The sequence below is a fragment of the Manis pentadactyla genome, chromosome 1 (assembly GCF_030020395.1).
Source record: "Manis pentadactyla isolate mManPen7 chromosome 1, mManPen7.hap1, whole genome shotgun sequence".
Classification (NCBI taxonomy): Eukaryota; Metazoa; Chordata; class Mammalia; order Pholidota; family Manidae; genus Manis; species Manis pentadactyla.
In genome coordinates this window covers 71,213,756-71,239,931 of record NC_080019.1, presented here as the reverse complement: position 1 = coordinate 71,239,931, position 26,176 = coordinate 71,213,756, and the positions used below count along the sequence as shown (strand labels likewise).

Sequence of the window (26,176 nt, the reverse complement as noted above, 5' to 3'; positions counted from 1 at the left end):
GAGCAAATGAAAGTGACTGTTTTAATTTTATTAAAAGTTAACAGATTTTTAGTAGCATAAAGTTTAAAAGAAAGTTTAAAATCTACCAAGATTTCATGCTTTTTGGATTTCTAACTTTAATATGCTAAATATTAGCTTTAAATTTTTAACTGTAAAATACCCTGTTTTGCACACATTCCTCCACTCCATACAGGAACACATACTCCCAGTGTCCCAAGGTATCCTGCTTCCTGGGGAGCCCTCTAATTGGCCTCCCCACATCCGTTCTTCACCCTTCCCAACTAATCCTTTCAGTGATTGCCAACTGCAGACCTGTCCTTGTCCCTCCCCTGCTCAGAATTCTTCAGTGGCTCTCCAGTCCTTCATGATTAAGTTCAAGCTCCTCTTTGAGGTCCACCACAACTGGCCCTCGATGTACCTCTCTAGCCTTCCTCTGGCTCTCACTGTATCAGCACTTCCCACAGTGGACCAAGACCTTTGCAAGAGCTGCTTTCTTTACTGGACCACTAGCCTCATAGCCTCTCTTCACCTGGCTGTCTGCTAACCCCTTCAAAATTGAGCTGTATGCTACCTCCTCTGGGAAGCCTATACCATTTGCGAATGCTCTGGCTGGTTTATCACACAATTATCATCTTTCTTTGACTTGTCTGACTCTCACCAGGAACTTCCATAGCAGGGACCTATGCCTTCCAAACTCTTTATTCAGTCATGCAGTAGTTACTTCACAAATGTTAATAAATAAAAGAATGGAGTGGTTTGTAACATCAAAGACAAACCTATCTACTCAGAAAGTTACCCAGAGATCCTCCCTTTTTAAAGACCAGAAAATTAATTTTCCTTGCCTTATACTTCTGACTGAAGGTGTGAAGTAAGGATGGAAGAGGTGTAAGACTCACCTACGAGGAGATTGCAGGAGGGTTTTGCAAGCAGTATGCATATATGTATGGAGCTTAATGAACACCAGGGCTCTCCAGATCCTCTCTATAATTTTGTGAGGAAGAAGAAATGCTATCTGCAAGAAATAGCTTGCAAGACAGCTCGAGTTTTTATAAAATCCACACATACCAACGGCAAGGCCGGCTAGCGAAGCTGCACCCAGGCAGGACATGTCAGTGTGCGCGGGTCTCTCTATAGTCTCATTAATTAGGTCTGATGTCATCTGCATGACAAAATTGTTCTTACAAACTCCTCCATCTGCCCTATGAGGAGCAAGATATTTTGAGAAATTATTCCAACAAAAGCATAAAAACATTATTAATTTTTTTAAAAGGATCACTTTTTTTTTAGGTCCTTGATTTTAAGATTAACCTTTTAATTCCAAAACTGTATCACTCAGCATTTATCTGGCGATATAGGATCATTATTAGATCATCTTTAATTGCTTTTTCTTATTCCTACCCTGTTTGTCCTGGGACTAGTGAAAATACGCCAAGTGAACAGCCAACATAATAATTCATTTGGACATTCCAGCAAAGGAAAGTTGATGCTTCCATGCCGAAAGGATAGCCATACATACACAAAAAGAGATGTTAAAAGATTTTTATAATACATACATAGGTGCGCAAATCCTCCCAAATTCCATAGTTGTGTTATATTCTCCATAAATTCAAAATTAGCTTTCCTTTCCTCTCCAAATTGCTATGACCAAAAAGTTTGTTGTAAAGAAGCTAGGCATAAATTCTTATTGAAATCTTGAATAATCATATGGATGAAAATAATAATTGCAGCTACCCTTCTAATTTCTAATTAAATATTTTAGAAACAAAGTTTACATACCGGATTTTTGTTACTGGAATATGGACCTCTTTCTGCATCAACTCATATAACTGTTTGTTTCTAATTAAAAAAACAAGATAGTAATTATTTAGAGGACATTCATGTCATGATAATTCCCTATTTTTACCAACCTAGAAAAATTAAAACTGTGGCTTTAACATGACATCTACACAATATGTGAAAGAAAATATTTAAGAAAGAGATTATGCTAGGTGAAAGTTGGTAACATACATCAAATAAAACAAGAGGCTCAGGACCTTGTGCTTTTCACCTTCATGCCAAGAGAGCACAATTTTAAGTTTATAGGAAAAGTTTAAAACCTCTAACTTACATAAAATTAAACTTATTGTTATTCTTACAAATAAAAATTTAAAGCATGCATCCATTTAGAGAGCTATTAAGATGACATACCATAAATAACATCTAATAGAATTCATCAAAATAGAAAAATAATCATTTTTTTAATCACAGAAAATTTTATTTTAAACATTACAGATGTTCCCTGTTTATGACAGTCACGGTCTTAATTTTAATAAGCTACACCTTCCCCATAACAAAAGACCTCAGGGAAATATACATAAAGAATAATTTTGATGATTCAGTCTTTCAGATTAGCAGAAGTACTGTTAGAATTCTCCCTTATGAATAAGGATATTTTTGAAGTTCAAATTGTGAATCTCTTATGCTTAAGAAATTGGATATTTTTTTTTTAAATCATTCAATTTTCAGATACCAAACCTAAGTGGTACTGGTACTAGTAAATATGAAAATAATAGATTCTGAGGAAATTAGCAAAAAGCACAGATTATAACATATACAGAATGAATTTAAAGATATAAACAGTTAATATATTTCTTAAATTGGTTTAGAAACTAATAAACAGGAAATGACAATACTGTATGGGGAGGGGGAATTTAGGGTAGGCTTCCAAACCTGAAAGCTATCGACTCCAATATTGCTCGTACAAGATGGTATTTACTGGTGGAAGGCTTCAAGCCCATAAAAGAGGCACATGCACAGGGGTCATTTAATGGAGCCTACAGTAAGAGATAGTAAGAATTGTTATTATTCTAAATCATACTGTAGACTTAAAGACATATTATACAATAAAAAACACCCATGTTAGAAAAAAAGAATACTTTTTAGGCTTAAAAAGTTTTAAAATAAATGATAGGCCCAAAATGCTAACGATTAGGGTAACTTTTTAACAGGACTTAAGCAGGGTTGGGTCACAGACACTGAACTGAGCTAGGCCTGTTTAATTTATACCAAGAAAAGGGACTGAAGCATGGCATTATAAGTTATTAAATGCCCAGCTTTATAATGAGGAAAATGAAAAGCTTTCCTACTATTTTCCATCTTCTCCAGCTGTGAAGTTTTTACACTGAAACTGTTTACTACGTACAGTGGCTCTTTGAGGATATAAGTTAGACTTAAGATAAAAAACTATCATGCAAAAATTATGTTTTCCAGTGTCATAACTTACACCCAATATGTTGTCAGGCATTCAAACTAAGCTCTTCTATTTCTTAGCTTAACAGGTCTTACTGTCTAATATCAGAAATGATCCCAAAGATCCTGAAAAGAGCCAAAATCTTGAGCTGGAGTTATGAAGCCATCAGATGAAGTCTGCATTCATCTTTGCATCCACAGAAATGCAGGACAATTCCGGGACACGAAGGTGCAAGGCAAAGATCCCTGCCAGAGCCTGCAGGCTCACGGGGGACGGAAGAACAATTCCAACCCGCTCCACAAGGCGGCGGCGGAGGGACAAGCCAGTGCTGCCAGGAAAGGTTGGCCCCCAGAGAAAGCACCTTCTAGGGCCTTGACACATCACCTCTACCTGGAAAACCTGCCACCACCCCTCCTCTGAGTTAATCCCACACCCCAAATCTTGGTTCAGTTTCCTCGGGGAGAACTTCCAACCTCAGAGATGAGGCTCCCCCCGTCAGATGTTTCTGTGGAACCCTGTAACTTCCCATCCTATCGTATCACAGGTTACAATCACAGGTATCTGTGTGACTGTTGAGACCCTGTCGTCCCTGCTGCACTGCAAGTGTCCCAGGTGCGAACTCACTTGACGCGCTCGCTGTGTGTCTCCAGGTCCAGCACTGCAGCTGGCCCCCCAAAGGTGATCAGTACACATTTGGTGAATCAATGAACAAACAATATGTTTCTGAATTACGTAACTGAAGGAATTCTACACTGCATCTTATCATCTTATCTTTACTGTAGCTATGATTTTTCTCCTATCGCAGTTTTATCTTGATCATTAACACCTTTTGGTGACTTACTTGGCAAAAGCTGATTTACACAATAAAGCTGATTTATATCAGGTGGTAAAATACTGTAAAACAAAAATAGGCCAGATTCTGCCAGTTCAGTTAGTCCCTAGCAGTAGCCTATGGTTTTTCCTGCATAAAAATTACTTCTTCCAATATTAAATCCTGGTATGACTGGCCTGAAATCACTTTGGTATAAATAGCTATAAACATAATTTACTATTCATAATAGGCCAATCTGAAGGATAATAAATTCCATAGGAACCAAAAATTTCTTGGTCACAAGGTCCCTGTGTCAGTCCAAGTGTGTCTCTCTTTGGGATGATAAGGTAGGATGAGCACTGGGAAGGTCCTTTTAAGATCCTGGTCACAGCCTGCCAGGGCAGACAGCCTCTAGCCTCACCTCCAACTTGTCACTGCCTCCCAGGCCATCAACCAACCAACTAGGAAAAGCAGGACTCAGCAAAGCTCTGCTTGGAGCCCTGAGCCAAGCTAGCAGACTCCTGCCCAAGGTGGACTACTTGCCCCAGCAGGCCCTGTCACCACGGGGATCTCAGCCTCACCTGCTGGGGACTTGCGGATGGTTAATGCCAACTTGCCTCTTGTCCTTGTCAAGCTAGAGCCTAAACCCAAGGTCTCTGGCATCTCTCTGTATTCCTGTTTTCATATTTTACACGATACCATGAAACAGTCTAGCTGGACTCTGGCGTCAGGATGCCTAGGTCCTAAAACAAGCTCGGCTCCTCCACCACTGTGTGAGACTGAGCCACTGGCTTAACAGCTCTGAATCTCTGAGTCCTCATTTTCAGCATGGGATGGTGAGTATCTTCTGCCTTGCTGAGTTAATGAGGATTAAATGAGATCATGTTTGTAAAGAATTTAGGACAGGGTCTGACACAATAGTAAGAATCCACAGGTTAGCTGCCACTGCAAGTGTTCTCTTATTACTCTTTCTTACCAAAACCCTTCCCACAACTACTGACTTTCTTCATAATCCTTTCACTGTGCCCCCTGAACTCTCCCTTCTATTATAAATAAATTCTCCTGTTAACCAACTCTGAGAAGTCCCCTCCACTTATTTTGCAGTTGCTGTAACAAAACTGGCTCTGGGCTGGGCAAATGGCTTCAGTTGTGGCTGTTCGATGGACGGTTCTCAGGCTTCCATACCACAGGGACCAGAAGGACACTGTCCTGCCTTCCCAGGGCCACTCCGGGCACTACACATCTGCTGTGAGGGGATGCTTCCCTTCCCCCATGTTTTCTTAGGTCCACACCAACATAATGCCTTACCTCCCCTCCCCTTCCCATGGCTCAGACATTCCAGCCACTCAGAGAACTAGAGATGGCCTTCACAGCACTTGCTGGCCACATACCTTCCTAAGGAAACTGCTGGATCCACAGGTCCTATTGTCTAAAGCAGATGTTTCATGCCCTAGTCCACTGCCACCATCACAATGGTAGGGGTGAGCACCAGTGATGCAAAGTCTGCCCAAAGCTTAAAAAGACTTCAGAAGTCTTTCCTCTCCTGGAATCCGAACTAAGAAACACAGAAGACCTTCCACCGGGGAGAGATGAAGCTAAAAGGATGCACAAGGTGGAAGAAGGTTGTATGTACTTCCAAACTGTGAACAAGCAGAAAATATAAGGAAAATGATGACTCATAAGCAGAAGTTATGAGGAAGGAAGGACACAGAGCAACGCTGGTAATGAGAAGAGAAAAGCGGGTCCACAGAACAGAGCCCACAAAGGACACTAGAACTGCACCGTCAGCTAACAAATCCTTTCTAATCCCGGTCTTCAGGAGTGGTGAGCATCAGCCGCTCTTAGTGGGAGCTCAAGCTAGCCTGCTCTTTGCAAACCTGAAAACCCTCCTTGGGCAGGACTCCAACCTCTGAAGACTGGCACGTGGCTCACCGTCCTGTCCATCCTACTATCGCCATCACCACGTACCTTTAATATCAATTGACCACTGCTTCTCACCTCGGATGCCTCTCATAGATACTCTACCTTAACCCTCCTCCCCAAACCACAAGTCTTGCTAGAGCAAAGCACAACAGCTGTGCCCACTGATGCCGTCCCCAGTGTAGGGCCCCGTGCACCAGCACCCCCTAGCGCCATTCCCCACGGTGGCTGCCCCAGACTTCCCCACTCTCTCCAAAGTGCCTCTGGACACCTCCTTTCAGCAGACCCCCTTGAGAAATTGAGGCTAGTAGGAATCTTCACTCTCGTTCCCCCATTACTAATGGCTGTAAATTATTCTAAATTTAAGCAATTTCACAGATACTTGACCCTCCCTCCCTCCCTCCCTCCCTTCCTTCCTTCCTTCCTTCCTTCCATTCCACTTCCTTCCACTCCCTTCCTTCACCTTCTCTACCTTTGACATAGCCAGCTTTTTGGCGATCTTCCGCCCATTTTCCAAACAGCTTGGTATCCCACACTATTGCAGTTTGAATTAACTTTTGGTTTACAGTTAAGAGTTTCGTCGTCTTACACTGGGAAGTATCTGGCCTGCAGTTCTTCCCTACCCTTCCTTACCTAACATACTGCCAGGCTGCAATCATGGCAGGTCAAGGACATTGTTATCAACATGAAATTAAAAGCCACCTCTGTGAAAGTTTTGTCTAATCATTTGGGCTTTAGCAGTATTTTGTGTTTCCTTGAAATCATATATTTTGTATTGTTGTTACAGGCACATGAATTGATGGAGAAGTTAAAAGACAGATAAAAGTCCCTAAGTACCCCTAATACGTCGTTCTTCCCACTTTTCAAAACAGGAAGAATACATACTAGCCTAATTAAATCCTACCTTTACTGATAATAACCACTTACCTAACCTTCCTCCTGAAACCTCAATCATGCATGCTATTTAGTTCCCTCACATCACACTGGAGAGATGCAATGCAATCTCTATATGAGTTCATAAACTTTTAGTCCTTTAGAGTAACATATTTAGAAGGAAATTATTACAGATATTAAAATAATGCTCATTTAAAAAATCTAATTTGGAAATAGTGGTATTTTTAGAGATGTCAACCAGCCTGATCTAATTCTTTTTCATTAGCTTCCACATTATTTTGGACGTTTTGTAGCTGCCTTAGTTTGGGATGGACTATTTCTTATTTTTTGAAATAAAAAAATACTTAGGGAAGGATTGGAAGGACTAGTAGTATAAGCTTTCCAAAAAGAAGGAATTTTGTTATAATAATATACCTGAAAACAGTTTTAAAAGCTCTTTGTAATGATACGTTTACAGCTGTATCACAGATCTTTTTCAATTAAATACAAAGGTAAATATTACAAAATCAACTCTTTTTGCTGGTTTCACTTTCTGATTTGGCCAAATAACCAATACTTCACCACAGTAGTTAACCAAAACAAATTTTGATTTTTAAAAAGTTAATTAGGGGCAGGAGGAGCCAAGATGGTGGCGTGAGTAGAGCAGCAGAAATCTCCTCCCAAAACCATATATATTTTTGAAAATACAACAAATACAACTATTCCTGAAAGAGAGACCAAAAGATACAGGACAGCAGCCAGACTACATCCACACCTGCGAGAACCCAGCGCCTCGCGAAGGGGGTAAGATACAAGCCGCGGCCTGGCGGGACCTGAGCGCCCCTCCCCCCAGCTCCTGGCAGAAAGAGAGGAGTCGGAGTGGGGAGGGAGAGGGAGCCCAGGGCTGCTGAACACCCAGCCACAGCCATCCACACTGGGAGCGCAGACACACAGTGCGTGGTGTGCTGGATACTAGGGAAACAGGACAGTAAAACCTGCAAGCAGGTACCCGCAGCTGGCGCCCCTCCCTGGGACAAAAGAAAAGTGAGTGCTTTTTGAAAGTCTTAAAGGGACAGGGACCCCACAGCTGGACGGAAGCGTCCCAGTGCAATCAGCCCAGCAGCTGGGAATCCCAGGGAAATCCAGACTCCCTAAACCCCTAGGTGGCAGCAATAAACAGCCTCACGCCTGTTCCTGCTCCGACACAGCCCGCCATAGTGGAGTGGCAGCCTGAGGCAGGGAACGCCCACAGCAGCAGGGCAGAGCTTCTTTCACAGCAGCCGGGCAAGAATCAGAGACCCCATCTGTGCGCACCTGCCCGGCACAAGCCGCTAGGAGTCACTGTTCTCCCAGGAGAGGAAGGCCACAAACTAGCAAGAAGGGACATTCTCCCAGCCAACATACCCACCAGCTCCTCAAAACTACCTCTATCACCATGAAAAGGCAGAAGAATTTGATCCAGACCAAAATAACAGAGACAACCTCTGAGAAGGAGGTTGGAGAGATAGACTTAACCAATCTTCCTGAAAAAGAATTCAAAATAAAGGTCATAATGATGCTGATGGAGCTGCAGAGAAAAACACAAGAGCTAACGGACACAGAAGGGAGGGAGACTATAGGAATAAAACAATCTCTGGAAGGATTTATAAGCAGAATGGATGAGATGCAGGAGGCCATTGATGGAACAGAAACCAGAAAACAGGAACGCACAGAAGCTGACACAGAGAGAGATAAAAGGATCTCCAGGAATGAAACTGTGTGACCAATCCAAAAGGAACAATATCCACATTATAGGGGTACAAGAAGAAGAAGAGAGAGAAAAAGGGATAGAAAGTGTATTTGAAGAAATAATTGCTGAAAACCTCCCTAAACTGGGGGAGGAAATAATCGTTCAGACCATGGAAGCCCACAGAGCTCCCAACAGAAGGGACCCAAGGAAGACAACACCAAGACACATAATAATTAAAATGGCAAAGATCAAGGACAAGGACAGAGTTGTAAAGAAAGCTAGAGAGAGGAAAAAAAGGTCACCTACAAAGGAAAACCCATCAGGCTATCATCAGACTTCTCAACAGAAAACTTACAGGCCAGAAGAGAATGGCATGATATATTTAATGCAATGAAACAGAAGGGCCTTGAACCAAGGATACTGTATCCAGCACGATTATCATTTAAATATGCAGGAGGGATTAAACAATTCCCAGATAAGCAAAAGTTGAGGGAACTTGTCTCCCACAAACCACCTCTACAGGGTATTTTAGAGGGACTGCTCTAGATGGGAGCACTCTTAAGGCTAAACAGATGTCACCAGAGAAAATAAAATCACAGCAAAGAAAGCAGACAAACTAAATACTAACTAAAGTCAAAAAATAAAATCAACTACTCACAAAAGCAGTTAAAGGAAACACAAAAGAGCACAGAATAAAACAACCAACATATAAAGAATGGAGGAGGAGGAATAAGAAGGGAGAGAAATAAAAAATCACCAGACAGTGTTTATAATAGCTCAATAAGTGAGTTAAGTTAGACAGTAAGATAGTGAAGAAGCTAACCTTGAACCTTTGGTAACCATGAATCTAAAGCCTGCAATGGCATTAAGTACATATCTTTCAATAATCACCCTAAATGTAAATGGGCTGAATGCACCAATCAAAAGACACAGAGTAATAGAATGGATAAAAAAGCAAGACCTATCTACATGCTGCTTACAAGAGATTCACCTCAAACCCAAAGACATGCACAGACTAAAAGCCAAGGGATGGAAAAAGATATTTCATGTAAACAACAGGGAGAAAAGAGCAGGTGTTACAGTACTAGTATCAGACAAAATAGAGTTAGAGACAAAGAAAGTAACAAGAGATAAAGAAGGACATTACATAATGATAAAGGGCTCAGTCCAACAAGAGGATATAACCATTATAAATCTATATGCACCCAACACAGGAGCACCAGCATATGTAAAACAAATACTAACAGAACTAAAGGAGGAAATAGAATGCAATGCATTCATTTTAGGAGACTTCAACACACCACTCACTCCAAAGGATAGATCCACCAAATAGAAAATAATGGACCTAATAGACATCTATAGAACTCTACATCCAAAAGCAATAGGATACACATTCTTCTCAAGTGCACATGGAACATTCTCCAGAATAGACCACATACTAGGCCACAAAAAGAACTTCAGTAAATTCAAAAAGACTGAAATTCTACCAACCAACTTTTCAAACCACAAAGGTATAAAACTAGAAATAAATTGTACAAAGAAAGCAAAAAGGCTCACAAACACATGGAGGCTTAACAACATGCTCCTAAATAATCAATGGATCAATGACCAAATTAAAATAGAGATCAAGCAATATATGGAAACAAATGACAACAACAACACAAAGCCCCAACTTCTGCGGGACACAGCGAAAGCAGTCTTAAGAGGAAAGTATATAGCAATCCAGGCATATTTATTGATTGATTTGCTTGTTTATTTTAATATTTTTATTACTAATTTACAATTACATGAAGAACACTATGTTCACTAGGCTCCCCCCTTCACTAAGTAACCCCCCACATACCATTACAGTCACTGTCCATCAGCATAGTAAGATGCTGTAGAATCACTACTTGTCTTCTCTCTGTTGCACAGCCCTCCCCATGCAGCCCCCCTACATTAAACATGCTAATGGTAATGCCCCCTTTCTTTTTTCCCACCCTTATCCGTCCCTTCCCACCCATCCTCCCTAGTCCCTTTCCCTTTGGTAACTGTTAGTCCATTCTTGGGTTCTGTGATTCTGCTGCTGTTTTGTTCCTTCAGTTTTTCTTTGTTCTTATACTCCACATATGAGTGAAATCATTTGATACTTGTCTTTCTCCGCCTGGCTTATTTCACTGAGCATAATACCCTCTAGCTCCATCCATGTTGTTGCAAATGGTAGGATTTGTTTTCTTCTTGTGACTGAATAATATTCCATTGTGTATATGTACCACATCTTCTTTATCCATTCATCTACTGATGGACATTTAGGTTGCTTCCATTTCTTGGCTATTGTATATAGTGCTGCGATAAACATAAGGGTGCACCTGTCTTTTTCAAACTGGTCTGCTGCATTCTTAGGGTAAACAATCCAGGCATATTTAAAGAAGGAAGAACAATCCCAAATGAATAGTCTAATGTCACAACTATAGAAATTGGAAAAAGAAGAACAAATGAGGCCTAAAGTCAGCAGAAGAAGGGACATAATAAAGATCAGGGAAGAAATAAATAAAATTAAGAAGAATAAAACAATAGAAAAAATCAATTAAACCAAGAGCTGGTTCTTTGAGAAAATAAACAACATAGATAAGCCTCCAGCCAGACTTATTAAGAGAAAAAGAATCAACACACATCAACAGAATCAGAAATGAGAAAGGAAAAATCACGACGGACCCCACAGAAATACAAAGAATTATTAGAGAATACTATGAAAACCTGTATGCTAACAAGCTGGAAAACCTAGGAGAAATGGACAACTTCCTAGAAAAATACAACCTTCCAAGACTGACCAAGGAAGAAACACAAAATCTAAACAAACCAATTACCAGCAAAGAAATTGAAGCGGTAATAAAAAAACTACCCAAGAACAAAACCCCTGGGCCAGATGGATTTACCTTGAAATTTTATCAGACATACAGAGAAGACATAATATCCATTCTCCTTAAAGTTTTCCAAAAAATAGAAGAGGAGGGTATACTCCCAAACTCATTCTATGAACTCACCCTAATACCAAAACCAGGCAAAGACTCCACCAAAAAAGAAAATTACAGACCAATATCCCTGATGAACATAGATGCAAAAATACTCAACAAAATATTAGCAAACCGAATTCAAAAATACATCAAAAGGATCATATACTATGACCAAGTGGGATTCATCCCAGAGATGCAAGGATGGTACAACATTCGAAAATCCATCAACATCATCCACCACATAAACAAAAAGAAAGACAAAAACCACATGATCATCTCCATAGATGCTGAAAAAGCATTCAACAAAATTCAACATCCATTCATGATAAAAACTCTCCATAGATGCTGAAAAAGCATTCAACAAAATTCAACATCCATTCATGATAAAAACTTTCAACATGATAAAGTACCTCAACATAATAAAGGCCATATATGACAAACCCACAGCCAACATCATACTGAACAGTGAGAAGCTGAAAGCTTTTCCTCTGAGATTGGGAACAAGACAGGGATGCCCACTCTCCCCACTGTTATTCAACATAGTACTGGAGGTCCTAGCCACGGCAATTAGACAAAACAAAGTAATATAAGGAATCCAAATTGGTAAAGAAGAAGTTAAACTGTCACTAACTGCAGATGACATGATATTGTACATTAAAAAACCCTAAAGACTACTCCAAAACTACTAGAACTGATATCGGAATACAGCAAAGTTGCAGGATACAAAATTAATACACAGAAATCTGTGGCTTTCCTATACACTAACAATGAACTAATAGAAAGAGAAATCAGGAAAACAATTCCATTCACAATTGCATCAAAAAGAATAAAATACCTAGGAATAAACCTAACCAAGGAAGTGAAAGACCTACCTATACCCGGAAAACTATAAGACATTCTTAAGAGAAATTAAAGAGGTCACTAACAAATGGAAACTCATCCCATGCTCCTGGCTAGGAAGAATTAATATTGTCAAAATGGCCATCCTACCCAAAGAAATATACAGATTTGATGCAATCTCTATCAAATTACCAATAACATTCTGCAACGAACTGGAACAAACAGTTCAAAAATTCATATGGAAACACCAAAGACCCCAAATAGCCAAAGCAATCCTGAGAAGGAAGAATAAAGTGGGGGCAATCTCACTCCCCAACTTCAAGCTCTACTACAAAGCCACAGTAATCAAGACAATTTGGTACTGGCACAAGAACAGACCCACAGACCAGTGGAGCAGAATAGAGACTCCAGACATTAACCCAAACATATATGGTCAATTAATATACAATAAAGGAGCCATGGACATACAATGGGGAAATGACAGCCTCTTCAACAGCTGGTGTTGGCAAAACTGGACAGCTACCTGTAAGAGAATGAAACTGGATCATTGTCTAACCCCATACACAAAAGTAAATTCGAAATGGATCAAAGACCTAAATGTAAGTCATGAAACCATAAAACTTTTAGAAAAAAACATAGGCAAAAATCTCTTGGACATAAACATGAGTGACTTCTTTATGAACATATCTCCCCGGGCAAGGGAAACAAAAGCAAAAGTGAAGAAGCGGGACTATATCAAGCTGAAAAACTTCTGTACAGCAAAGGACACCATCAATAGAACAAAAAGGTACCCTACAGTGTGGGAGAATATATTCATGAATGACATATCCAGTAAGAGGTTGACATCTAAAATATATAAAGAGCACACATGTCTCAACAACCAATAAGAAAATAACCCAACTAATAAATGGGCAGAGGATCTGAACAGACACTTCCCCAAAGAAGAAATTCAGATGGCCAACAGGCACATGAAAAGATGCTCCACATCGCTAATCATCAGAGAAATGCAAATTAAAAACACAATGAGATATCACCTCACACCAGTTAGGATGGCCAATATCCAAAAGACAAACAAGAATGTTTGTGAGGATGTGGAGAAAGGGCAACCCTCCTACACTGCTGGTGGGAATGTAAATTAGTTCAACCATTGTGGAAAGCAGTATGGAGGTTCCTCAAAAAGCTCAAAATAGACATACCATTTGACCCAGGAATTCCACTTCTAGGAATTTACCCTAAGAATGCAGCAGCCCAGTTTGAAAAAGACAGATGCACCCCTATGTTTATCGCAGCACTATTTACAATAGCCAAGAAATGGAAGCAACCTAAGTGTCCATCAGTAGATGAATGGATAAAGAAGATGTGGTACATATATACACAATGGAATATTATTCAGCCATAAGAAGAAAACGAATCCTACCATTTTCAACAACATGGATGGAGCTAGAGGGCATTATGCTCAGTGAAATAAGCCAGGCAGAGAAAGACAAGTATCAAATGATTTCACTCATATGTGGAGTATAAGAACAAAGAAAAACTGAAGGAACAAAACAACAGCAGAATCACAGAACCCAAGAATGGACTAACAGTTACCAAAGGGAAAGGGACTAGGGAGGATGGGTGGGGAGGGATAAGGGCGGGGAAAAGAAAGGGGGCATTATGATTAGCATGTATAATGTGGAGGGGGCATGGGGAGGGCTGTGCAAAACAGAGAAGACAAGTAGTGATTCTACAGCATCTTACTATGCTGATGGACAGTGACTGTAATGGGGTGTGGGAGGGGGGACTTGGTGAAGGGGGGAGCCTAGTAAACACAATGCTCTTCATGTAATTGTAGATTAATGATAACAAAAAAAAAGTTAATGAAACTTACAAATAAATAAATAACTGCAAAATATGCATATACATGGATGTGTATGTGTGTGCATTATTTTTCTAATTCTCAGTGGTATACTTTCTATAATTAAAGAGTGCCAATTTACTGATATATTCCCCCCCACATTGGGAAATAGCTGTTTTCAGTCATGATAAAGTAATGCGAGGTTTAAGGCAAAAGTTCTACGATAAACCTGCCAACTTGTAGTTTTCTCAGGGGTGCAGTTTGAAATAAAAGCCAGATGAATTTGCTGCACTTTTCTGTGGAATTCATGCTTGGTCACAGCACAGTTTCGCAGTCCCAAAATGTACCTTCACTTTAGTAGTGCTCAGTTCCTCAAATTTCAGGTAAAGAAGTTGCAGAAACATCATTTGAGTGCGGGTACGAGGAAAGAAATGTTTGTAATTGCTGTGAACTTAAAAAAATATATTACCTGCAATCCATTAAATGATGGAACAAAATAAACTCCTTCAGAATCTTCTAAACTTTTGGCCATTTTTTCAGTCTCGGCAGCATCTGTGCAAAGATCTGCAAAAACAAAACCAACAACCAACAACACAAAAGAACCCTAAAACAAAATGAAGGGGTGGGGAAGGAACAAACAGAATTATGTTATAGGACTATAGATATAACTACACAGAGAGGAATTTATCAGCATCCACATTTATCATCAATATAATGTGAAAGGCTGCACCCTTCACAGGGTCAACACAAAGGTGCGTCTGCTCTAGTGCCTGCCTAGGTTCTCACCCTGCATCCATTTTTGAACCTGTGGGGGCAGCGACGGACACAGAGGGCTCTCAGGCTCTGTACCCAGCAGGCCTTACTTTTGCCTTTAAAGATATTTGGACTGTTTAATAATCAACTCTGTGTGCTTTTTGGCATTAAAAAATTATCCTCCTGGAGATAAACCCATCCTAGTTTTCTGATGAAAATATCATCTATTAATAATAACCAAGAGAATCATCTGAAAAATGACTCCATCTAATGAGTTCAGTAAGGGGCCTGTAACAAAGAGATACAATACACTAAAGTTAATCTTAAAAAAGAAAAATCAAGACCTAATTCAGTTAACATACTTTTTAATGAAGTACAGAGTATACATACAGAAAATTGCACAAATCCCAAGTGTACACTGGGATGAACTTTCACAGTGTGAATACACTCAGGAAACCAACATCCAGCCCAAGATACAAACTTTTGTTCAGCAACATGCTTGTGAGATTCCTTGTTGTACCTCATTGGTTCTCACCCCTGTATAGTACTCCACAGTTTATTAAACTATCTGACAGCTGATATGCATTTGGCTAGTCTCCAGTTTTTGGTTAATATAATAAATAGGCCACTTCGAACACTCGTGGACATTCATTCTGGTGAACATTTCTGTTTGCCAAGAGATGGGACTGCTAGTCTGAGGGTCTTCACACTTGGGACTAGCTTTAGAAGATACTGCCAAATGGTTTTCCAGAGTGGTTGTACCAAGTTAAGGCTCCTGCTAGCAGTATGAGAACTCTAGTTATCCCATCCATATTCTTACTAATAACTGATACTATGTTTTCCATTTAACTATGTTGGTGGTATTGTATGATGGTTTCATTTTGTATTTCTTGGTTGACTGATGAAGTTGAAATCCTTTTTCACTGGCCATTTGGATATCCTTGTTTGCGAAGCAACTCCTGAATGAGAATGCAGGGCAGGTGGCATCAATCAAATGAAAACACCCAGGAATCAGTCATAATACATATTTGCTGGCTTTATACAGCCTTAATTAAGTTGGTTTTATTTTATTGTATGCCTTGTTATTTTTCTAATGAAGAACTGACTGATGACAAGAAATGTAAGGTACACTTATGTTAAAATGAAGGTTAATGAAGACCATGTAAAAATAACTACAAATCTTACTCAAAATGACAGTTATCAGATCTGTAAGTCATATTCTTTTGGTCAAAATGTCCAGATAACACATCAAAATAGCTCTAACACTTTAAGAACTAATATTAAGGAGAAAACAGTGGTTCTGAAATCTATACTTAAAAAATAAATCATATCCCAATGTCAAAATTTTTAAATCAAAATTTGGAAAACATACTGGATGGTTGGTTTGAGGAAAGTTTTTGGTAACAAACAAAAGGGGAAAAAAGCCATCTCGTTTATTCTCATTCTTCACTGGTTGTTCCAGCCTTGCTTGAAGAATTTATTTAAATAATCCTCCACTTAAACTGTCCTCAAATGAACTTATTGATTAAAAATCTTATTAAAAATCATTTGTTCCTCAAAAGACTAAAAATAGAAATACCATCTGACCCAGAAATTCCACTCCTAGGAATTTACCTGAAGAAAACAAGATCATAGATTCAAAAAGACATATGCACCCCTATGTCTATCACAGTACTATTTATAATAGCCAAGATATGGACCAACCAGAGTGTCCATCAGTATATGAATGGATAAAGAAGAAGTGGTACATATACACAATCGAATATTATTCAGCCATAAGAAAAAAACAAATCCTACCATTTGCAACAACATGGATGGAGCTAGTGGGTATTATGCTCAGTGATGTAAGTCAGCCAAAGAAAGACAAGTAGCGAATGACTTGTCATTTGTGGAGGATAAAAGCAAACCAAAAGTGAAGGAACAAAATAGCAGTAGACTCATATACACGGAGAAGGGACTAGTGGTTATCAAAAGGAAGGGGTTGGGGAGACTGGGTGGGGAGGGAGAAGGGGATTAAGAGGACTGCAATTTGCAATCACAATATAGGTAGGTCATGGGATGGTAGTAAAGCACGGAGAATACAATTAATGACTTAAAACATTTACGACGTTGATAGACAGTGACTGCAATGGAGGGGGTGAGGACCTGATAATATGGATGAACGTTGAACCACTGTGTTGTGTATGTGAAACCGTAAGATTGTATATCAATGACACTTTAATTTAAAAAAAAAATCATTTGGAAGAAGCTGACTTCACTCTGTCTCTCCCACTGAGTGCAACTAAGAATCCTGGATGGAGTGCATGGGAAAGCTCTCTGAGGACTCAGAAGAACTGGTTAGCAGGCTGACCAGGAAGCTCTAAAGCACCACCAACTGGCAGTGGGTTTGCTGTTTTTATTTTCTCTGATTTCTCCTGGCCTAGGCTCAGAGACAGTCTAAAACCCAAGACTTGGGTGGATACACTGGGTGCTTATATGAAGAGCTCGGAAAAAAGCCCCATCTCTCTGGTCTGAGGAGCAGAAGTCAGGCTTCTCTACAGTCCAGAAAGTGGGGAAACTTACCCGGTTTTTTCTTTTTGTATTTTTTCATTCTATCTGAACAAGAAGGAGAAAAAACAGAGAGAAGGGCAGGGAGGGGAGGGAAAAAGAGAGGAAGAGAGAGAGAGAGGAGAGAAGAGCCTCAGGAATCTGTGGGAAAATAAGAAAAGCCCTCACAGGTCTGTGATTTGAATCCCAGAAGGAGAAGACAAAAATCTTAAATCAATTTTGGGTAAGAGCAGTTACAGAAATAAAGCAGAACAAAGAGAAGTTTGGCCTGCTACCAGGAAAAAAAAATTTTATTTGCAAAACACCTTATTTGTACACTTTGATTTCTCTATATTGAGATCTTTGTTCTGACTATTTCCTTTTAGCTGTAGTGTCTCCTCAGGTAATTTCCTCAGAAAGTATACAATGCCAGGCCAAGAAATGTCCCTTTTGCACTTAATATGAATGATATCTTAGCCAGGCACCAGAATATTGGCTCATTGTTCTTTTTTCTCTGTACTGTGTAAACATTGTTCCATTTTCCAAGTTTTACAGCTAAGTTCCATGCCAGTCTGAGTGTTTATTCTTTATAATATAAACTGATCTCCCTGTCTTGAAGCTTTCCTGTATTTTGGGATCCAGACAATTCATCTACATATGACTGTCTTAGTTTTTGCCTTTTTTTAAGCTTGGTAAGCCATTTCAATCTGAAAACTCAGGTCTTCTGATCAGGTAAGTTTATTTTCAATTTTACATTTTTATAATTCTATTTCCAGTCCCATAATTACATTTTCATATTCCAGAAAAGAGACTATTATTCACATTTTTCTCTGATCTCTCCTCCATTATCTCTTACCTTTCAGTTTTATTTTCTATTTTCTTTTTTGTTTTTAAATTCTTCCTGATTCGTGTTTGGGGTTTTCAGCACTGTCCGTTTTACAGTTTATTGATTTTTTCACATTTTATATATAATGGTTTTTGTCCTTTGAAACTTATGTTTTCTGAATACTTCTTTGTAATATTCTCTTTAATTCCTTTAAGTATAACTTTTGTTGATGCTATTTTAACCTTGTGTTTCTTCCACTGCGTCTCCCTCTGCGTGCACCACCTGTCGTGCTTAACTGAACTTGGCCCTTAACTACCTCATGCTCCCTTTCAGGTCAGGCATGGGGGCTGGCAGGCAGGGGGAGGTAAAGGAGAGCGAACGCCCCGGGCTCTTGGGTTCTCTGAGGTATGAGAAAGATTAGGCCTCTCCTGTCAGCCTGGAAGAGGGCAGTTCACAGCACTGTTAGCAGGGCCGCACGGGCATGGGCCAGACCAGCTCTTTCTTCTCCACACACCAGGGGGACTTCCTCTCAGCTCAGTGGGCTGGATCCGTACGCAACATCTAGAGGGTCCTCACCTAGTGTTTTCACCAGTACCACTCAGGTGGTGGCCTCTATAGACCCTGCATCTCCAGTCTCCCTGAGAACTGCAGGCTTCATTTCTGTGGGACTCCACTCCAGCATCACTGGGGAGCCATCCTCATCCCGCTGTGTGTCACCCCAGCAGGAAGCAAGGGCAGGAGGCAGAAGCGTGAACTAAGACCCTTACTCACTAGCAGAAGCAGAACCACTGGGAATTAGTGCATATACGAGAAAATGTCTATCTCATCCCCTATAATGAGGGATATTGTATCTCTCTTGGGAAGATACGCAGGCAGAAAGAATCAGTTTCCCTTATTTCTAGTAAACAAGAGTCCAGGGTAATTTTAAATGTGTGCAGGAAGTCTTATGGGGATTACCTGGAGAGGCAGATGTGACATGTTGCAATTAAAAGTGATATTGCTAGGGAAAAGATGTCCCCTGACCCGTGTTACTGGAGGACAGCAGAGGCAGACTCTCCCTCAACTGCAGAAAAGGAAAAGGGCATGCTCTCAGCCCCTTGATTAGGCCATGCCCCTCCCAGCTCAGGGCCTTCCCCCCAGGTCCTGTCCGCTGGACCCTCCTTGACTTGAACCGCCTCCCCCACCTGGACAAGCACTCTTGTCCTTCCTTCAGGGCTTCACTGAACCATCACTTCTTTGCAGAAGTGTTTTCACCAGTAACACTAGGGTCTGATTCTCATCCTCTAGACCAGACAAAGCCCTCCCTTTAGAATGGATCCTACTATGACTTCCCCTTCCTGGTCCTTAACACTCATGTTTTTGTTTTTCAATTATTAATTTAAAATATGTCTTTCCTGATACTTTTGCCCTGCTTAATAAACTGCCAAAATAATTAAAAAATAAAATAAATTTCATCTTTCCTGCTAGACTGTAACCTCCACAGGCGTAGGAAGTGTCTGTCTTATTCACCGGCATGCTACTAGCATGCATGGTCTCAGGCACACGGTGAGCACTCAATTATTTGTTAACTGAGGAAAAGCTGGAACACATAAAAACGTTCCTGAGATTGAGGTAGCAAAATAGAACAAAGGGTGAAGGGGAGAAGCAATGGACCAAGGAGAAAGAAGGAGATTTCTCTTTCTTAACTTACTAAGAAAAGTCTCTAACTTAACTGACTATGGCAGTTCAGGGAGGCTGAAGGAAAGAAGAGAGAATGAGCCTGTATGAAAAAGATTATGAGAATAAATCTAAAAATCAAGCTGAAACTGGTTTAAAACAGCTTTTATGCCTGGGCCTGAGGCCATTCAACCCAGGAAAGGGGTGGAAGGGAGCCGCTGCTCAGAGGGGAGCAAACCCAGCATGACCTGCCAGGGTACAAAGGCTCAGTTTACACATTCCAGGAAATGTCAGCCTTACTTAGGCTCTTACATGCTGTGGTTCTGCTGAATGCAATTCACTTATTTTTTTCAATATACCTATTAAAGTAAACTCTTAGAATAGAAATATATTCAAATAAGTATCAACTTTTTGTATGAATTTCAGACAGATACATACAAGTAATGTATACTTTTACCAAAGATTGAAATTTTAAAGTAAACAATTCAACTCTGAAATCTCTCTCCCTCCACTTAGACCAATCGTCCTGTTTTCCTACCAGAGATGGGCCTGTCTTCAGGAGGGACTTGTGGTCTCCTGGAAATCACATCACCTTTCTAGGTCAAGGCCATTTAGCCCCATCTCCCAGAAAGGAGTTTTCATCATTTCAGAATCAGAATGAATTATCATCCACCCAGGTTAAGCAGTGGAAACGATTCCCACTGACAATGTGTACATGATGTCATGAACCTGGGAATGATTTTTTTCTTAACTAATGAATGTGAAACTATTCTGCTATTTCTTTGCATCTTCTGAAGATGAAATATGTAACCTGTATTTTCTATTTCTGATAATCTGGAGTTATCTAAAGATGTATATCCAAAAAAAAAGTACATTTAAAAAGGAAGAGACTTTGGACACCATCAACAGAACAAAAAGGCATCCTACAGCATCAGAGAATATATTTGTAAATGACATATCCAACAAGGGGTTAACATCCAAAATATATAAAGAACTTACTACATGCCTCAACACCCAAAAAGCAAATAACCCAATTAACAAATGGGCAGAGGATATGAAGAGACAGTTCTCCAAAGAAGAAATTCAGATGGCCAACAGACACATGAAAAGATGCTCCACATCACTAATCATCAGGGAAATGCAAATTAAAACCACAATGAGATATCACCTCATACCAGTAAGGATGGCCAGCATTGAAAAGACTAAGAACAACAAATGCTGGCGAAGTTGCGGAGAAAGGGGAACCCTCCTGCACTGTTGGTGGAAATGTAAGCTAGTTCAACCATTGTGGAAAGCAATATGGAGTTTCCTCAAAAAAAATGAAAATAGAAATACCATTTGACCTGGGAATCCCACTCTTTGGATTTACCCAAAGAATAAATGTTCTCAGATTCAAAAAGACATATACACCCCTATGTTTATCGCAGCACTTTTTACAATAACCAAGATATGGAAGCAATCTAAGTGTCCATCAGTAGATGAATGGATAAAGAAGAGGTGGTACATATACACAATGGAGTACTATTCAGCCATAAGAAAGAAACAAAATCCTACCATTTGCAACAACATGGATGGAGCTGGAGGACATTATGCTCAGTGAAATAAGCCAGGCAGAGAAAGACAAGTGCCAAATGATTTCCCTCATTTGTGGAGTATAACAATGAAACAAAACTGAAGGAACAAAATGGCAGCAGACTCAGAGACTCCAGGAAGGGACTAGTAGTTACCAAAGAGGAGGGGTGTGGGGGGGGGGAGGGAGGGAGAAGGGGACTGAGGGGTATCATGTTTAGTACACATGGTGTGGGGGGTCATGGGGAGAACAGTGTAGCACAGAGATGGCACATAGTGAATCTGTGGCATCTTACTACACTGATGGACAGTGACTGCATTGGGGTATGGGTGGGGACTTGATAATATGGGTAAATGTAGTAACGACATTGTTTTTTCATGTGAAACCTTCATAAGAGTGTATATCAATCATACCTTAAAAAATTTTTTTAATAAAAAAATAAAGGCTATTATCAGAGGTTGCTATAAGAAAAAAAAAAGGAAGAGACTTTTAAATGATTGAAAAGCTTTGAAATAAGCATTTTGTTGTTGTTAAGTAATGCTTACAATGCAGGTACAGGCTCATACAGAGAGAAAGAAAGGCGGGAAGAAATGGATTGGCATTTTCCTCCTAAGAGCATATCTTTTCGGCCAACAGAATTACCTTTGTCTTTAAACAAATCAGCTTAGTTCAAATCAGCAAAGTGGAAAGAGCCTGTTCCACACTTAAGTCATCTGAGATGACCACTGTTAATATTTTGGTACATGTCATTTCACAGCTTGCATGAAATATGGCTGCATAACATACAGGCAGATTAATTATTCATTAACCAAAATATGGAAACAACTCAAGTGTCCGTCAACTGATGAGTGGATAAATTGTGGTCCATACATAGAATATTATTCAACAATAAAAGGAAATGAAGTACTGATACAGGCTACAACATAAATGAACCTTGAAAACACACTGAGTGGAAGAAGCCAGTTACTAAAGACCACATATTGCATGATTCTGTCCACAGAGGCAGGTACTAGATTAATGTGTGCTTAGGGCTGGGTTGGGGTGGAACAGGGAGTCACTGCCAGTGGGTATTGAGGTTTCTTTGAGGGAATAAAAATGTTCCGAAATTAGATTGTAGTGATGGCTGCCAAGCCTTAGAGAGTACTCAAAACACTGAACTATATGCTTTATGTGAATTACATCTTAATAAAGCTCTTTTTAAAAAAGCAAAAAATACTTGTATAGATTGCTCTGCAACAGCTTCATCCCCTCCTTAATGTATCACAATGTTCCATATAAATAAGATATGCGATTACACCATTATCTGCGACTGTACTATGTTCCACTGCATGCATATGCTGACATTCACTTACTCAATGCTTTATTACTAGACAGGAGCTGACTTCCAATTGCTGTATTAAACACCCACGTACCTACGCGTCTTTGCATACCTCTACGATTACTATCTTAGGAAACAGAACTGAGGGCAAAGGGTCTGCCCTCTAGAAAATAATATGTATTACCTGATTGTCCTCCGGAAAAGCCATAGTAATTAATGTTCATCCCAATGGAAAACAAGAATACTTTTTTCTCTGCATTACCACCAATGCTGAGCATCAGTGAACAAATTCATCTCTGACAATGATAGGTGACATCATTTGTTAAATGTGTATTTCTCTGATTCCTGAATTTGAATAGCATTTTTAATAGTCGTTTGACTTATGAAATAACTATACTGTCCTTTGTCTTTTTTGTCATCTCTATTCATTTTTCTGACATATGCTACAAATTATTCTTACCAATTTCTTTTAACTTTGGTTATGGCATCTCTCTCCCTATACATTCTAATAGTCTATATATTTAAATGTATTCTACTTTGTCTTTACAGCATTTGGCCTTAACTCCTAGCCTCTGTCATCCCACTATTGTAAAAATAACATCCTGTGTTTTCTTCTAGTACATGCTATTTTATTTTATGTTTCATTTGGACAATTCACGTGTTCCCTACTGGTCTGTAATCCTGTGGCATTCTTGAATTCTTTAATAAGTCTTGCCTGTAAAATCCATTTAAAATACAACTTACCTAATTGCTGAGCCCATTTTATGGCAGTACCAGTGTCTCCTGCATTGCCTTCAGCTAAGCAAATGACTTCTTGCCCAATCTTCCACCCAATTAGTGGATAAAAGCCTTAAAACAAACAGTGGAAGTCATATAATAAATAGATAATTCATTACAGAGATGTCTACAATGGAACACCCTAATCATCTCAAATAATAGCAAAGTGGCTCTGAAGTCAGACTATGTTCAAATCCCAGTCTTCCCTCATTTACTAGTTGTGGTCTTACAAGTTTCTAACATCTTAGCCTCAGTTTCTTCGATTGTAAAATGGTCTATCCCAGAGAACTGTAGAATAAACTAAGTTAATACACAAAAAGAACATAGTGTAGTGCCTGGCATATAACATAAACAATAACTATTGTCTCATATTAGCTGTAGGCATATCTATGTCTCTAAAAATGCAGAAACAACATTTAACTGAGAAATGAAAAGCTATTATATGAGATTGGTTTACCAGAGAACTAACTATGCTTTCACATTTATCTGCGGTTTCTAAACAAGGCTCCTAAATAGAAACAACTGAGTGCAATGATCAGTATTTTCTAGCTTTCCTTTTCCCAGTTAGGAGGAAAACAAGAGATTCACCAGGGGATGGAAGGTAGGAAAAATGATTTTAAAATCTACCTTAGTAACTATGCTAGTGGACCAGAGCCCAGACAAAGAGCCCCCAGCTCTCCTGGGTGTGGTTCCACCACCTAAACTTCTTGGTTTGCACATCCTAGGATGTCCTCCATTAGGGAGAGCAAATTCTTAGCAATTGCATTAAAACTTAGCACTAAAATGCTAAATATGCATGGATCACTAGTGGAGAACTACCACCCCCCCAAAAAAAAATTACAAAAAGAGGAATATTTTCTAACACATAGAAGAAAGTTTATAGACCTAAAACAGAAGTTTTAAAGAAATACAACAGGTAATATAGGTAAATATTTGAAAAGCTGACCAAAATGCCCTAATCCTTCTGAATTTTACAATAGTATCTTCCTCATTTTTTATGCTTTTAAAGAAAAAAGGGAAGTGGGGATTAATTGTCTCTAAGAACAATAATGAAAAATATGTTAGAGTATATCCTTAATATAAAATTGGAAAGAAATATCACAAAAGTTAAAGAAGAAACGAGGTGATAGTTTATTAATAAGTAGGATAAATTCTATTTACCTCCAAGAGTCTGTTGCGGGCTACTTCCAGTATTAATATCCAAAAATGTGCCGGTTCCCATGGTTAGTTTCACATCCCCTGCCTGGAAACAGCATTCCCCAAACATGGCTGACTGCTGGTCCGCCACCTGTCAAAAAAGCCCAAATGTCAGATCTCGTTTCACCGCCTCCCACTGTCTCACTTACTGTATTCTCATGAGTCAATACTTTCTTTCCTTTTTCCTTTTCCTTAAAAAAACACCCTTAAAAAACAAACAAACAAACAAAAATCCCTGGAGAGAACAGAGAGCAACTCCCATAGGATAGGAGTGTCTCCAGGACTAGCCTCAGGGACTTTAGGAGTTGTGCAGAAAAAACAACTCAGATTTTTCATTTTCCACTTACAAGAGGTTTCGTTCCTTAGTCAAAGTAACTAGCCTCACAAATTTCTCTTTTAATAAAAGTGATAGGTGTATGCTTAACTAGAAACAGATGTAGGTCAAAACCATACATTTCCCAACCATACATTTTTGTTAAAATAATAATTGTAACATTTTATTAATATAATTAAGTGTAGATTATATGTATATGTTTATATACAGCAATATTTTAAGGACCAGAACTCAATGGAAGAACGCTTTCTCACTAATCGAAAATTGTTCCAGCCACACCCTAACCTAAACCTGAGTCTACCCCTAGACTTAATAAGACTGATCCTCTAAATGACTAGGAATTTGTAACTTGGGAATTAAATTTCCCTTTCCTCACCTTCCTGCACTGACTGTGGTGACTTTCCATCTAAGGACATGGTCTCTACCTCCTGCTTAAGCTCTTACAGGAAATCAAAGGCAAGGTCTGAGTTTTAAAACTTAGCAACAAAACTCTAAATAAGGATGTATCACTAGTTGAGAATTACACACACACACATATAAGCTCTCAATCAGGTGATAAAAACCTTTGGATTTTTCAAATTCTGACTTTCTCATCCAGCCAGAGAGAAAGAATATCAAGAACAAAACCTTAAAACCCAGAAACAGCTAATTTTTCACTCTTCCACAGCTCCTCTACTAGTAGATGCTGGCTAAGGATTTTATAATATGTAAATATAACTTCCTTCTTTACTTTATTGCCCTGTCACTGTTTATGGGTACACTCTATCAAATATACCAATAAGCGTTGGCCCTATCGCTGTGTTTTGTCTCAAAGAGGATCAAATATAAAATACACATTACTCAGAATACAACATTTGAAAATAAAAATTAACACAGTCGTCTAAAAACAATATATAGAGAACTCAGAAAAGGTTACAGAGTGCTTCCATGATAGAAGCCCAGTGGTCCACTTTGCACAACAGAGAGAATACTTCTGACTATATCCAG

At 39.4% G+C, this 26,176-nt stretch overlaps 1 protein-coding gene across 3 annotated transcripts in view; it reads right to left on the bottom strand.

Annotated features, from left to right (window-relative positions):
• Nucleotides 1-26,176, bottom strand: part of GK5 (glycerol kinase 5) — an 83,301-nt gene that overhangs the window by 20,356 nt on the left and 36,769 nt on the right. For 2 of the 3 annotated variants that reach the window (XM_036877375.2, XM_036877376.2), the window contains 6 exons: nt 24,820-24,946; nt 23,626-23,730; nt 14,702-14,796; nt 2,710-2,813; nt 1,777-1,836; nt 1,066-1,199 (listed from right to left, as the gene is read on the bottom strand). In XM_036877375.2, coding sequence (XP_036733270.1) covers nt 1,066-1,199; nt 1,777-1,836; nt 2,710-2,813; nt 14,702-14,796; nt 23,626-23,730; nt 24,820-24,946 — 625 coding nt within the window. The remainder of the gene's footprint in view (nt 1-1,065; nt 1,200-1,776; nt 1,837-2,709; nt 2,814-14,701; nt 14,797-23,625; nt 23,731-24,819; nt 24,947-26,176) is intronic. The other variant, XM_057498335.1, reaches the window with a different exon arrangement.